Source organism: Denticeps clupeoides, chromosome 11, assembly GCF_900700375.1.
Source record: "Denticeps clupeoides chromosome 11, fDenClu1.1, whole genome shotgun sequence".
Lineage (NCBI taxonomy): Eukaryota > Metazoa > Chordata > Actinopteri > Clupeiformes > Denticipitidae > Denticeps > Denticeps clupeoides.
In genome coordinates, this window is record NC_041717.1 from 723,007 (window position 1) to 735,434 (window position 12,428).

A 12,428-nucleotide genomic window follows, 5' to 3' on the forward strand; every position below is an offset into this window, starting at 1 on the left:
TGCAACCATTGTGCTGATACGGGCCACTGAAATGGTACCTGTGTATCGCCCATTTTGACTTTGACCTGATTTGGGTTGAGTAACTCTAAGTTACACGCAGCATAGTGGATATTTAACTGTGTGATCTGTATATTCAGAACAGTGTTAATTTACAGTGCAGTGTTTAATTTACTGTGTATGGTTAATACACAGTTCTTAAGATGGAAGTGTGTAAAACACCTTTTAATACTTTGTGTGTTGCACACTCCATGTAATGGGTCTGCATTCAGTCCCGACTCATGTACCCCGAGACCCCATCCGACTCCTCTTCCTCTGAATAGGAGCGTATGAGCATTGCAGTGGATGGCCGAATAGCAGGAGTCTGACTGTGAGGAAGGGGAATTTTGCTTTCTTTCCCCTCAGCCTCTTTCTCATCATAATATCTTCCTGGTTCATCATTTGGCCTCAATCCCAGAGTAACAGAGAGGAGGTTCACATTAACCTCTCGATCCTCTTCCTCCTTCCACCCATCTCCTTGCTCCACCATGTCAGCGAAGTGAAGTGGCATGTCAAATGTTTGGGTGTCACGCTCCATCTCCAAAGGTGGCAGTGTCCACTGAGGAGCGTTCAGAACCCAACTGCTCATTTCCTGCTCATCCTTCCCTAAAATAGGACAATGATGTGAAGCAGTGATGCAGGGAGGAGAGTAAGAGGAGGAGGAAGAGTTGGACTCTTCAGCAGGCCCAGCTAGTTTCACACTCTCATAACCATCCTCCCTCTCCTGTGACCTCTCCTTGCCCTCACCCCCCTCTTCATCTTCACTCTCTCTGTCAGCCTTCCCATGCTGGTACAGAGCCTTTATTCCAGTGATGGAGGATAGCACAGGTGATTCAATGGGCAGCAAGATCCTGAGTGGCTCCCAGATCGTAAAGTCAGCCTGAAAAGATAGAACATTTCACCACATTTTTTTTCATAATGTTTTCATACACATACAGAATATATGAATCAGCAATTCCATTTACAGAATGCACTGTCACCTTTGGCTGCTCACTAGAGCTGATGTTCTAATGTGAGGCATTTGTGGCAGTGTACATTGTATCACTCAATTAATAAAAAATTGATTGAGTGTAGCAGCAATAAGCATTACTATTGTTCTCTCTAATTTCATAAGTTAATATTCTCCACTATAGTGCTCATATAATGTAATACCACAAATTACTGTTGCAGGAAAAATAAAGCAGATTTATTTGCCGTTTTTTTGTTCTCACCAACACACTAGGCAGAGATGTGTTGAGACAGATGAATCCTGACTGTACAAGCAGAGCGACAACCGCTACACACCCCAACAGCAACAGCAGCAGCATCACCTGTAGGACTGCAGTAAATGATTCTAAAAAGAGAAGCATACATTACTGCAAAGGCACCACACTCAAACATCACTGATGAAGAAAATGAGAAAATAATGATAATTATCAAGATTAAATAATATATTATGTGTAACAATAACAATCATTTTCACTTGACAAAATGGACAGATTGGTGTATAAAATAACTGAAAGGTCTAAAAAATCTAAAAGGTAATTGCTGCTATTCCATTTATCTTTAAACTCTTGAAAAATATCCAAATATTACACATATTACAAAAAAAGACACACATACACAGTCACTGTACCTTTATTCTGCTCAGCAGCAAAGTTTATACACTTTGCAGCAGAGGTGACATTCTTCTCAATAATGCTGATGGATACACAATACTGCCGACCTGGTATTGCTGTCACAGACACGTTTTTCAGATCTGTATCCTTATAGAAAAACTGCATACACACAGACACAAACATTCTAACATTGCCATGTTTATCACTGCATTCAACACATCCTTACATGAATATGAAATAAGATTTCCACTCTGAATATCCGTTCTTACCTTAGTCTCTCTTTCAGTGGTTATGTTTAGCCTGTAACGGTATGATTTATAAGCACTCTGTAGCTGATCACTGGGTGATGTGAGGATGGTGCACAGAGCCTGGTTGCAGAGTGCAAGTGAAAACTTTGGGGGTTCAGGGGTTGCTACACCATTCAGAGGGAGATAAAAAAACACATTTACTCCTAATGACTAGAATTTCAATATACTATGATAGAAATTTGATTAGCAAATAATAAGCACGAGAACAAATAATACTTAGTACATAATTACTCCTCAGACAGAGTCATATCTATACTGTACAGTCAGTCTGATCGTGTGTGAGATTGTGAGATAGAAAGAGCAACTGACTGTCATCGATGGGACGGAATCCTTTGTGCATCTCTGACTGAGAATTGTTCCCTCCCAGCCAAGCTGTGACACGGGGGTAGAATGTATCGTCCAATGGCCAGAACGCTGAAGTCAGGTTACACTGCAGAGGGTTGAGCACTCTCTCACACCCTTCTGCAAGATGCCATGAGCTCAGACTGAGAGAGTGAGAGAACAAGATAACACTGCATATATGTTTTATATATGTTATGTTCTTTCATTCATGTTAAAAAAACACATTGAGTTACACAGTTGCTTGTGAAATCTTATAAATGCATGGTGGTTTGTCAGGCATATACAAGTACACGCATATGTGGCTGTCAGAAGCTGTGCTAATGGATTTGCAGAAATCCCTGAAGAGCTGGGGTTGGGCTGAATGCAGTTGGAAGGGGGTTATAACGATCAGCCACAAGATACCAGTATTGAGGAACCATGTTTCAGAAGTGGTCTCACCCAGCCTTCCTTTCTGCTTCCTGTCTGTCCTGAGCAAGACACTTAGGGTTAAGTGTCTTGCTCAGGGACACAATGGTAGTAAGTGGGGTTTGAACCTGGGTCTTCTGGTTCATAGGCAAGTGTGTCCCCAGGGGGGACTGTCCCTGTAACTACTGATTGTAAGTCGCTCTGGATAAGAGCATCTGATAAATGCCATAAATGTAAATGTCCCCGAATGTTATCCCGCATGCCTCAGTCCCTCCAACCTGCAAACAAAAACCAGGGTCGACCCTTTCCGGGTACGTGCAGGCCCTGTCTCTGCGTGTCCCCTCTCATACGTCTTGAGTCGTTCCCTGCCCCGTGCAGGGAGGGACATCTAGTGTGCTATACAGTGCATCCAGAATAAGAGGTTATGTTACACGTACCCTGGATAAGAGCATCTGATAAATGCCGTAAATGTAAATGTCCCCGAATGTTATCCCGCATGCCTCAGTCCCTCCAACCTGCAAACAAAAACCAGGGCCGACCCTTTCCGGGTACATGCAGGCCCTGTCTCTGCGTGTCCCCTCTGATACGTCTTGAGTCGTTCCATGCCCCATGCAGGGAGGGACATCTAGTGTGCTATATCGTGCATCCAGAAAGTATTCCCAGAAGATCACTTTTACCACATTTTATTATGTTACAGACTTATTCCAAAATGGATTAAATATGCCTGGTATTCACATCAAATTTTATTTATCTGGCCGCTGTACCATACAGGTCTGATTGGTTGATTGGGATGGTAGTAGCCTAGTGGGTAACACACTTGCCTATGAACCAGAAGACTACAGAGTCACAGGTTCAAATCCCACTTACTACCATTGTGTCCCTGAGCAAGACACTTAACCCTAAGTTGCTCCAGGGGGACTGTCCCTGTAATTACTGATTGTAAGTCGCTCTGGATAAGAGCGTCTGATAAATGCCATAAATGTAAATGTAAATGTTGATTGCTGCAGAGATGGTTGTACTTCTAGAAGGGGCAGTGGTGGCCTAGCGGTTAAGGAAGCGGCCCCGTAATCAGAAGGTTGGCGGTTCGAATCCCGATCCGCCAAGGTGCCACTGAGGTGTCACTGAGCAAAGCACCGTCCCCACACACTTCTCCCCGGGCGCCTGTCATGGCTGCCCACTGCTCACTCAGGGTGATGGGTTAAATGCAGAGGACAAATTTCACTGTGTGCATCGTGTGCTGTGCTGCTGTGTATCACATGTGACAATCACTTCACTTAAGAAGGTTCTCCTTTGTCCACGAGGACCTCTGGAGCTCTGACAGAGTGACCACCAAGTATTTGGTCACCTGTCTACCTAAGGCCCTTCTCCTCTGATCGCTCAGTTTAGATGGCACAGAATGCACCTGAGGTTAATTTTGAGCTTCATGGCAAAGGCTGTGAATAATTATGTGCTTGTGCTCAGTTTTTTTTAATTTCAAAAATCTCAAGTAAACTTTTTTTCATGTTGTCATTATGGGGTGTTTTGTGTAGAAACAAAAATAAAATTAAATATATTTTGGAATAAGGATGTAACATAACAAAATTGCACTGTGCACTGTGAATACTTTCTGGATGCACTGTATGTACATTAGTAGTTTTTAACATTCAGTTGAGATAATACCCAAGAGATTTTCTTTACTTGGTGTTTAAGACTCCCATGCCTGTTCCATTTACTTTACTTTATTATTAAAATCTCACAACACAAGCCAGTATCTGGTATGCAGCAGTCCCCACATTAGACTTTGGACTCAGACATGCTTGGCCAAATTTTCCCCACTGGTCTTCTCCCTCTGTTTGCAGGTGTGTTGGTTCCTGACCACCCTGGATGAAGTCTATTATCGGGTAAACAGGCAGGATTATATTTGAGTTGATGTCAAGTGTGGCTCGTGACTCACCAGACCCTTTTTCCAATCTTCTATTGTCCAATATTCTATTACGGTGAGCCTGCACAAATTGTAGCCTCAGTTTCCTGTTCTTAGCTGACAGGAGCCCATCTACCTCCACGTATTGTGAGTTCAGAGATGCTCTTCAGCATACCTTGGTTGTAACAAGTGGTTATTTGAGTTACTCTTGCCTTTCTATCAGCTCGAACCACTCTGGCCATTTCTCCTCTGACCTTTGGCATCAACAAGGCATTTTTGCCAACAGAACTGCCACTCACTGGATGGTTTCCCTTTTTTGGACCATTCTCTGTTAACCCCAGAGACGGTTGTGTGTGACAATCCCAGAAGATCAGCAGTTTCTGAAATACTCAGACTAGCCTGTCTGGCATCAACAACCAGGCCACGTTCAAAGTCACTTTAATCTCCTTTCTTCCCCATTCTGAAGCTTGGTTTGAACTGCAGTGGTTTGTCTTGACCATGTCAACATGCCTAAATGCATTGAGTTGGCACCATGTGATTGGCTGATCAGTAATTTGCATCATCAAGCAGCTGTTCAAGTGTCCCTAATAAAGTGGCCGGTGAGTGTATATCCTGCACAGTTCAACAGAAAAACAAAGGAATCTGTAAATCAGTTTAAATGAAGTGAAAAAGAAACAGAATTTGTGGTCAAAAAACATGGAACAATTGAGAGCGTCTTCCATGTCTGGAATGGATGTAGGGTTGTCACGTTGGGCTGGACATGGCGATGAAGGAGGACGCATACGCACGATTTCACATGACAGGGGTTTAATACAGACTGCACACGACAAGGGAACATCAACACACACAATGACCCGACGGCGAACAGACACCAACAGGATAGCTTTATACAATGATTTAAATATACAACAGGTGAACACAATCAGGGAACATTACACAAGACTAACATGAAACTCCGGTCTGAAGTCCGGATCCGGAGTAACCCCTGCCGGTCCGGATCATGACAGTACCCCCCTCCAAAGGCACAACCTCTGGGAGTGCCCACAAAACGGTCCATGAAAGGGGGGGGGGTCCATAAGGATGAGTGCCGGCTGTCCTGCACCGGCGGTGTCAGGCCCAGCCTAAAGCACGGCTTGTCCGTGGGGGACCAGCATCCTGTCTACCGTCCGCAGGCACCCGTCACTCCGGTCAGTCTCCGGCACGCCCCGCTGGAAAATCCGCCGGGCTCCTTGTCTCGGTTAGCGCCGGGAGCACCTGAACTGTGCGACCGGTCTCCTCAACCCCACGGTAGGTTTCGTAGGCCATCAAGGTCCGGCCGCACGAATTCGTCGGTACTCCCCGCCTCCGGAATCGCCAGGGGGAACATGGAGAGCGTGACAGATCCTCTCGAACCCACGGTAGCTTTCGTAGGCCGTCGAGAGTCTGTCACGCTTGGGGAACCACTAAAAACATGACATGGATCATGGCGGGGAACTGGCGATTACCGGAGGTGCGTTGCTGGAATCCTGACGAGACGGTGGCGATGGGGGACATTCATACATGGAACCTTGGACATGGAACTGTGGGGCAGACGTCCTCCCGACCAACCACGGCTCCCTGGATCTCAGCAGGGCGTCGATCGGCTGCGTCCACATGTGGTCAGGTCGTTCTGTCACGGTGGGCTGGATATGGCGATGAAGGAGGATGCATATGCATGATTTCACACAACAGGGGTTTAATACAGACTTCACACAACAAGGGAACATCAACACGCAATGACACGACAGTGAACTGACACAAACAAGATAGCTTTATACAAATATAAATATACACCAGGTGAACACGATCAGGGAACATTACACGAGACGCATTCCGGATCCGGAGTAACCCCTGCTGGTCCGGATCATGACAAGGGTATTCTTAAGTCTATAAGGTAACAATAATACAATAATAAATTAATCTTGTTTTAATTATGAAATGGGTTTGACCGAAAGAAAATGTCTGTTCTACTAGGTACTTGTACTTTGTTGACTCGCTTAAATAGAATTGCATTACTAAAAAAATATATTAAAAATACAATTAAAATACAACTGATATTGTATTCAATATGAGATGTTTATACCCATATTTCACTGCTCAAGCAATATTAATTTATTGCATGAGTCTAATTATTGTTGTAAGGAGCAGAAATCCCATCTCACAGTATGTGCAGCAGCAACTGGTCCAGAACTAGCAGTTTATTAATGTACATTTAATTTTTATATGTAAAAAAATCATAAAAATGTATATTTATTATGATGGCCACAGCCAAATATTACAAATTTGAATTAATCGGTCCAGAGAACCTGCTGCCTTTTTTTTTGCTCCCTAGTCCTTATATTTTCATTCATGAGTGGCTATGCTTTGTTTCCATGTCAGAGGTATGGATCTTTGGCTGCAACTCTTCCAAGAAGACCACTTCTGGCCAGACTTCTGGACAGTAGATTGGTGAACTTAGGTTCCACTTGTTTCTGCCAGTTCTGAGCTGATGGCACTGCTGGACATCTTCTAATCTTCAAGCAAGATAAGTTTGATGTGTTTATGGTTTCCTTGTATACAGGCCTCATGAACAACACAGTCTGCGCTGAAATATTTGTCTGCACCTTGCTGATGTAGAATACTTACTTTGTGTCTTGTTTCTGTTGTGTATGATATGTGTCTTCCACAACCTCACCTTGCTAATAGTGATGGGAAGTTGTGGCATGTCTCATTTATCAGCACACAAATCATTCATATTTTCCAAGGAGACAAGGCTACAATTTTTTTGAGAGCCGTGCTACAAGAGCCAGAAAAAACATGCTAGCAGTCTGGCCATTCCACAAAGAGTTTTATGCATCCTACACAGCTTTTTCTACTTCAATAAATTACTTAAATTGCAACTGATCATAATTGATTGACCGTATATCTAAATATAGTCCTCATCTGTACTAACCTACTGAGACCCATTTAAGATAATCAAGAAATAAATAATAACGATTAGGGGTGTGTTTTAGCAAAGATCTCACGATACAATATGTATCATGATACATGGGTCAGGATTAGGGTTGCAAAATTCCCAGAATTTTCAAAGATGGAAACTTTCCATGGGAATAAACAGGAATTAATGGGAATAAACGGGAATTAACGGGAATTTATGGGAATAAACTGGGAATTTTCAAAATTGAAGGTTGGCTCTTCTTAGGGAACTTTAAATATAGTTGAGCAAAGTATATTTTAGCATAATATTGACAAAAACAAACAAATGCAATTCAAATACACTTGAATATCCATGCCATTCCTTAATCACATGTACAGAGCACATGCTTGCTGCATGGCTATTGAGACCACCTACTGGCACTGTGCATGCCTCCATCACATGTACACATGGACCACACTTTTGAGCCTGAAGGACAAAGAGCATTGAAGGCACACATTTGAGCCTGTAGACTTAACAAGTGAGGTAAGTTGGTGGGAAAGAGTATCTAGCAGTCAGAAAATCCTCAAACCTATTGCAGCAGCAATAGCGAAGATAGAGGGGGATGGTGCCATCCTGTTAGATGTCCAGTGCCTTTTTGCAGAACTCAAAGAAGAAATCCAGACAATTCTGCCCACTTCCCTACTACTGAAAGCAGAGGAAACGGCTGTGGTCAAGTCATTGGAACAGCGGAGGGAGTTCTGCATGAAGCCAGTGCATGCAGCAGCATACATGCTGGACCCCAAATATGACAAGGGCATACTTTCTGGGGAAGAGATCAATGGTGCCTATGTGGTCATTACAGCCATGTCTGACCACCTGGGTCTCGATAAAGGCAAAGATCTAGGCAGTTTGGCAAAGTATCGAACAAAGCAAGGCCTTTGGAAAGGGGATGGAATATGGCAGTCATGCCAGCACATATCTGCAGCCACCTGGTGGAAGGGACTATGTGAATCTGAGGCCCTTGCACCTGTAGCCTCCATCCTCCTCCAAATCCCACCATCATCAGCCGCCTCCGAGCGCAACTGGTCACTGTTTGGGAACACCCACACAAAGGTTCGCAACAGGCTCACAAATGTGAGAGTGGAAAAGCTGGTCGGCATTCGGGCAAACCTACGGCTCTTTGAGCCTGACACAGAGCCATCATCAACAAGGCTGGAAAGTGACACTGAAGAGGAAGACTCAGAGTTGGATGCTGAGGAAGTGGACATGTTGTTGGATGATGAGGTCCAGGAAGAGTCTATTGACTGAGCAAAAATGAGAAAAGAAGATTGCTTGAAGGAAGATTTGCATGTTTAATGGGACATTTTGGAGGATAAGTGGCATTTTTCATTTAACCTTTTGAATGGGACTTTGTGGAGATTTTTGAACAGGGGGCATTTTTGAATGAGCGGGGTTAGGGGACCCTAACATTTCTGTTTTTATTCATCCCTGAAACAAGTTATTGAAACGTGTTCTATTCTACTGTACTTACAAATAAATCTGTTGAAATATCTGTTGAAAACATTTTGCATGGAGGTTTTCTTATGATTTCTGTTTATATTTATGCTTGGAAATAATATATTCCCAGTTAGTTCTCCTTAATTTCCAAAATTCCCAAGCTTAACTTACCATGGAAATTTACCGGAAACTTTTCGGAAATTTACTGGAAATTTTCCGCCCCTTTGCAACCCTAGTCAGGATATTGTTGAAGGTTACTTTTAAAATGTATTCCGTTACAGATTACAGAATACATGCCCCAAAATGTAGTTTGTAACATATTCCGTTAAATTACTCAATGTGAGTAACGTATTCTGAATACTTTGGATTACTTAATATATTGTCATGCTTTTTACAACTACATGAATGTAGCAATCACAGATAATAAAAAGCCCTGTTTTTCCTTAACCATTTCTTCATTTATAAAGCTGAAAAGTGGAAAGTATTAGACAAACATTAAATATGCCATTGAAAAGTATTTACTGTTATGGTCACCAACATGTTCAAATATAAAGGCTCTGTTGTGCTGGCTCCGGGTCCATTATTTAACTGACGCCACCAACGTTAACAGGATGCTTACATTAGAGCCGCTTATTGCGTGTTTTGTTCGGGTTTCCGGTGTTGTGACGATTTATGCTGCTTTGTCGGTGCTACTATATAGGGTCACCGTTACATGTATTCCGTTACAATGAGATTTCCCAGGATGCACTGTTTCGGTGTCTGCATCTTTAAATGCTAATGAAGAGGAGAGAGGTGGGATGAGGAGGACGTATAGAAGTGAGCGGGCAATGAGGTCAAAATGTCATAAAAATGTTTTCAAGCCATGATGGTCAGTGGAGTTATTTGTTTTAGGGGAGGGCCCAGAAATTCTCTGGCCGGACAAAGCATGAGAAACCGGAGGTAACAAATTCCACCTCCAACCATCTGAGCTGGCGCTCTCTGAACAGCAAAGCAGAATAGCCACTGCTCCTTTCTGCAGCTTGGCAATGTTACTGCCAGTATGACTCTGATGGAAAATCAGAAGCCAGTCCTCATTAATGTGGTGTGACATAATTGTAACGTAAAATGTTAGATGAGATTTCTTTTTACAACTTGTGTTACCTCCTCATTAAATTCTGAGTGAGCCTGTAATTATTGTCAGTGCAGGGTTGGTGATGATTTGTCCAAGATTTGTCCGATAATAGAAAAAGTCCTACAGTTGAAGTGGTGGAAAAGTCCAAAGTGCAGTATAGAGCATCTGTCCATATTACCGCCTAGTATTTGTTTAGTCCAGTGTCAGGGCGTACATTGCATGTCTATTATGTGCCTGAACCTGGTGTTTTCAACCATGCTACAGAGGCACAAATCCTGACGAATAAAATACATGAATAAAATTCTGTTGTTTTTTGAGCAACAGACAAGGTGGATGGGAGTTCATTTGCAGTATCCAGCGTACTTTGTGTTACTGTACTGTTACTGTATCTGAAGGTTCCCTGCTGAGATGAACTCGTAAATTGGTTGTGTTGCCTGAATATTTCACTGAAGCGTGACAGCTTGCAAATATTGTTTCCTTTAAGTCCATACTGCCTGGTTTATTTTTACATGTTGAATGGGCCGCTATAATGACAATCGTTGGGTCTATCATATTTTGTGATTTCACTCTGCCTGAAATGCCAGACAGTAATTCAAATTTCACTGTGTGCACTGTGTGCTGTGCTGCTGTGTATCACAAGTGACAATCACTTTCACAAAAGTACCCAGCCATACAGCACCATCTGGAGTGGATGTTGCAGTTGCACGCTGATTCTCATCTCTGTTGACCTCACTAAAGAAAATGATGTACAGTGGACTAAATATTTATATCTGTTGTCCCTGTATTGACGCAATATAATCCACATGAAACATCAATATTTTTGACCACCGTGTGACACAGAGAGGGTTTGTAACTACCTGAGCCGCAGAACTTCCACCTCATAGGACACCCCTTCATGTGTGCCGGGCACCACCTCCCAGTGCAGCATGTGTTGAAAGTGGTGGGAGGTGATGGACAAGTTTACTGGAGTAGGGGGGTTACACGCCACTGGCAAAAGGAAGGTACGTATAAATGACAATTTTGCATGGAATGTATTCATATGCGTTGTTTCGTACTGTTTATGACCCTGCGTCATGTAATCACATGTCTGGTCTCACCTGCAGACGTATGGACAGCAGCAGCTGCCAGCAGCATCCAAGCCGCCGGACTCATCTCTCAGATCACGTGACCGAGCGGAACAACGGTGTAGCCTGGCCGCGTAGGCTGCGCCATCTGAGCGCAATATTATTACCTGCTCACTTTACTCGTTAGTCAATCGTATCTGTTTTAGTCGATCGGACAGTTTGACAGTAAACGAGTTACTTAGCTTGTTGTGTGTGCTCTAGCACTAACCTTTCACAAAGCCAAACTCTGACTCAGCGACAAGGTCCAAAACATGGCGCCGGAAGCTTCTTTGTCATTTTCTTTTATTTAGTTCATGCACTAGTTTAAAATAGAAAATAAATCCCGGGTATGCCTAAAAATGTCGCTCGAACCGATTCCGGTACATATATACAAGTAGGGAAGTCAGCTCTGATTCGTTAGTTCAGTGTGATGTGAAGCTGGGCAGCTGATCCTGGATCAGCGTAGAGCGGCCGCGTCCGCGTTGCTGGAAATCACGTGATTTAGCGCGCCCAGTACTGATATCCGCACTTCGGATGCCGTCACTTCCAGTTATTTTGGCTTGGAAAGCCATAATCTTGTTCTTCCACTTCTTATTCTTATTCTTCATCTCCGGTCGATATTCTAGATGCATCTCCTCCTCCAGTTTTCACCCTACATTCTCCAAACTTCACACATGTATCCGGCCTATTGCCGTGGGGTGTGCTTGTGCTTTTCTAAGGGATACGTGGTTCCGCCCACCTGCCACACCCAGTTTTCTGAGCCATTTTTCCCATTGACTTAACATGGGAGCATTTTTTGACAGGCTCTCACAACCACAATTTTTACCCTAGACACCCGAAAGTCAACATCCAGCATCTCCATGACCCCCTCTTTCCGTTGCACTTTTTCCCCCAGTGGCCACGCCCACACTCCTCCTATTGAGCCCCAAAATTTGCCCTTTTTCCCCCTTGACTTAACATGGGAACTTTAACCCATTCTCAGATTCACACACTTCAACATATTGACCTGAAACTTGGTACACACCTTCATCCGAGTCCCCGCCCCTTGCACCAAAACCACACCCCCAAAAAATTACCATGGCCAAATTCACTTTGCTGCTCAACAAACAACATCCCCCGTGAGAGGCCACACCCCCTGGCAAACCACACCCCTTTAACAAAACCACGCCCACAGAAACTAAAAATTGCCAAATTTACTTTGCTGGCCACCCAAA

General features: G+C 43.5%; 1 protein-coding gene across 4 annotated transcripts; it reads right to left on the bottom strand.

Annotated features, from left to right (window-relative positions):
• Positions 1-263: 263 nt before the first annotated feature.
• On the bottom strand, positions 264-11,666 carry LOC114799176 (interferon alpha/beta receptor 2-like). Of its 4 annotated transcripts, XM_028995558.1 has the most exons (8): positions 11,444-11,666; positions 11,209-11,323; positions 10,969-11,098; positions 2,252-2,427; positions 1,904-2,046; positions 1,652-1,793; positions 1,248-1,369; positions 264-916 (listed from the first exon to the last, which is right to left on the bottom strand). In XM_028995558.1, exons 2-8 carry the CDS (start codon positions 11,261-11,263, stop codon positions 266-268), a joined length of 1,419 nt encoding a protein of 472 aa, XP_028851391.1. In that variant the 5' UTR covers positions 11,264-11,323; positions 11,444-11,666; the 3' UTR covers positions 264-265. The 4 variants fall into 4 exon arrangements, with proteins under 4 accessions (XP_028851391.1, XP_028851390.1, XP_028851394.1 ...); XM_028995557.1 differs by having other exon boundaries at positions 11,209-11,666; XM_028995561.1 differs by lacking the exons at positions 11,209-11,323; positions 11,444-11,666 and adding an exon at positions 6,074-6,250 and having other exon boundaries at positions 10,969-11,052.
• Between the last annotated feature and the right edge of the window lie 762 nt (positions 11,667-12,428).

Excerpts from the sequence above, each read along its gene's own strand:
- LOC114799176 (XM_028995558.1), bottom strand. The coding sequence starts at position 11,263 with ATGAGTCCGGCGGCTTGGATGCTGCTGGCAGCTGCTGCTGTCCATACG. Across the intron at positions 11,099-11,208 it reads TGCTGTCCATACGTCTGCAG|TGGCGTGTAACCCCCCTACT; the intron begins GTGAGACCAGAC and ends TCCTTTTGCCAG. Across the intron at positions 2,428-10,968 it reads GTGGAAGTTCTGCGGCTCAG|TCTGAGCTCATGGCATCTTG; the intron begins GTAGTTACAAAC and ends TCACTCTCTCAG.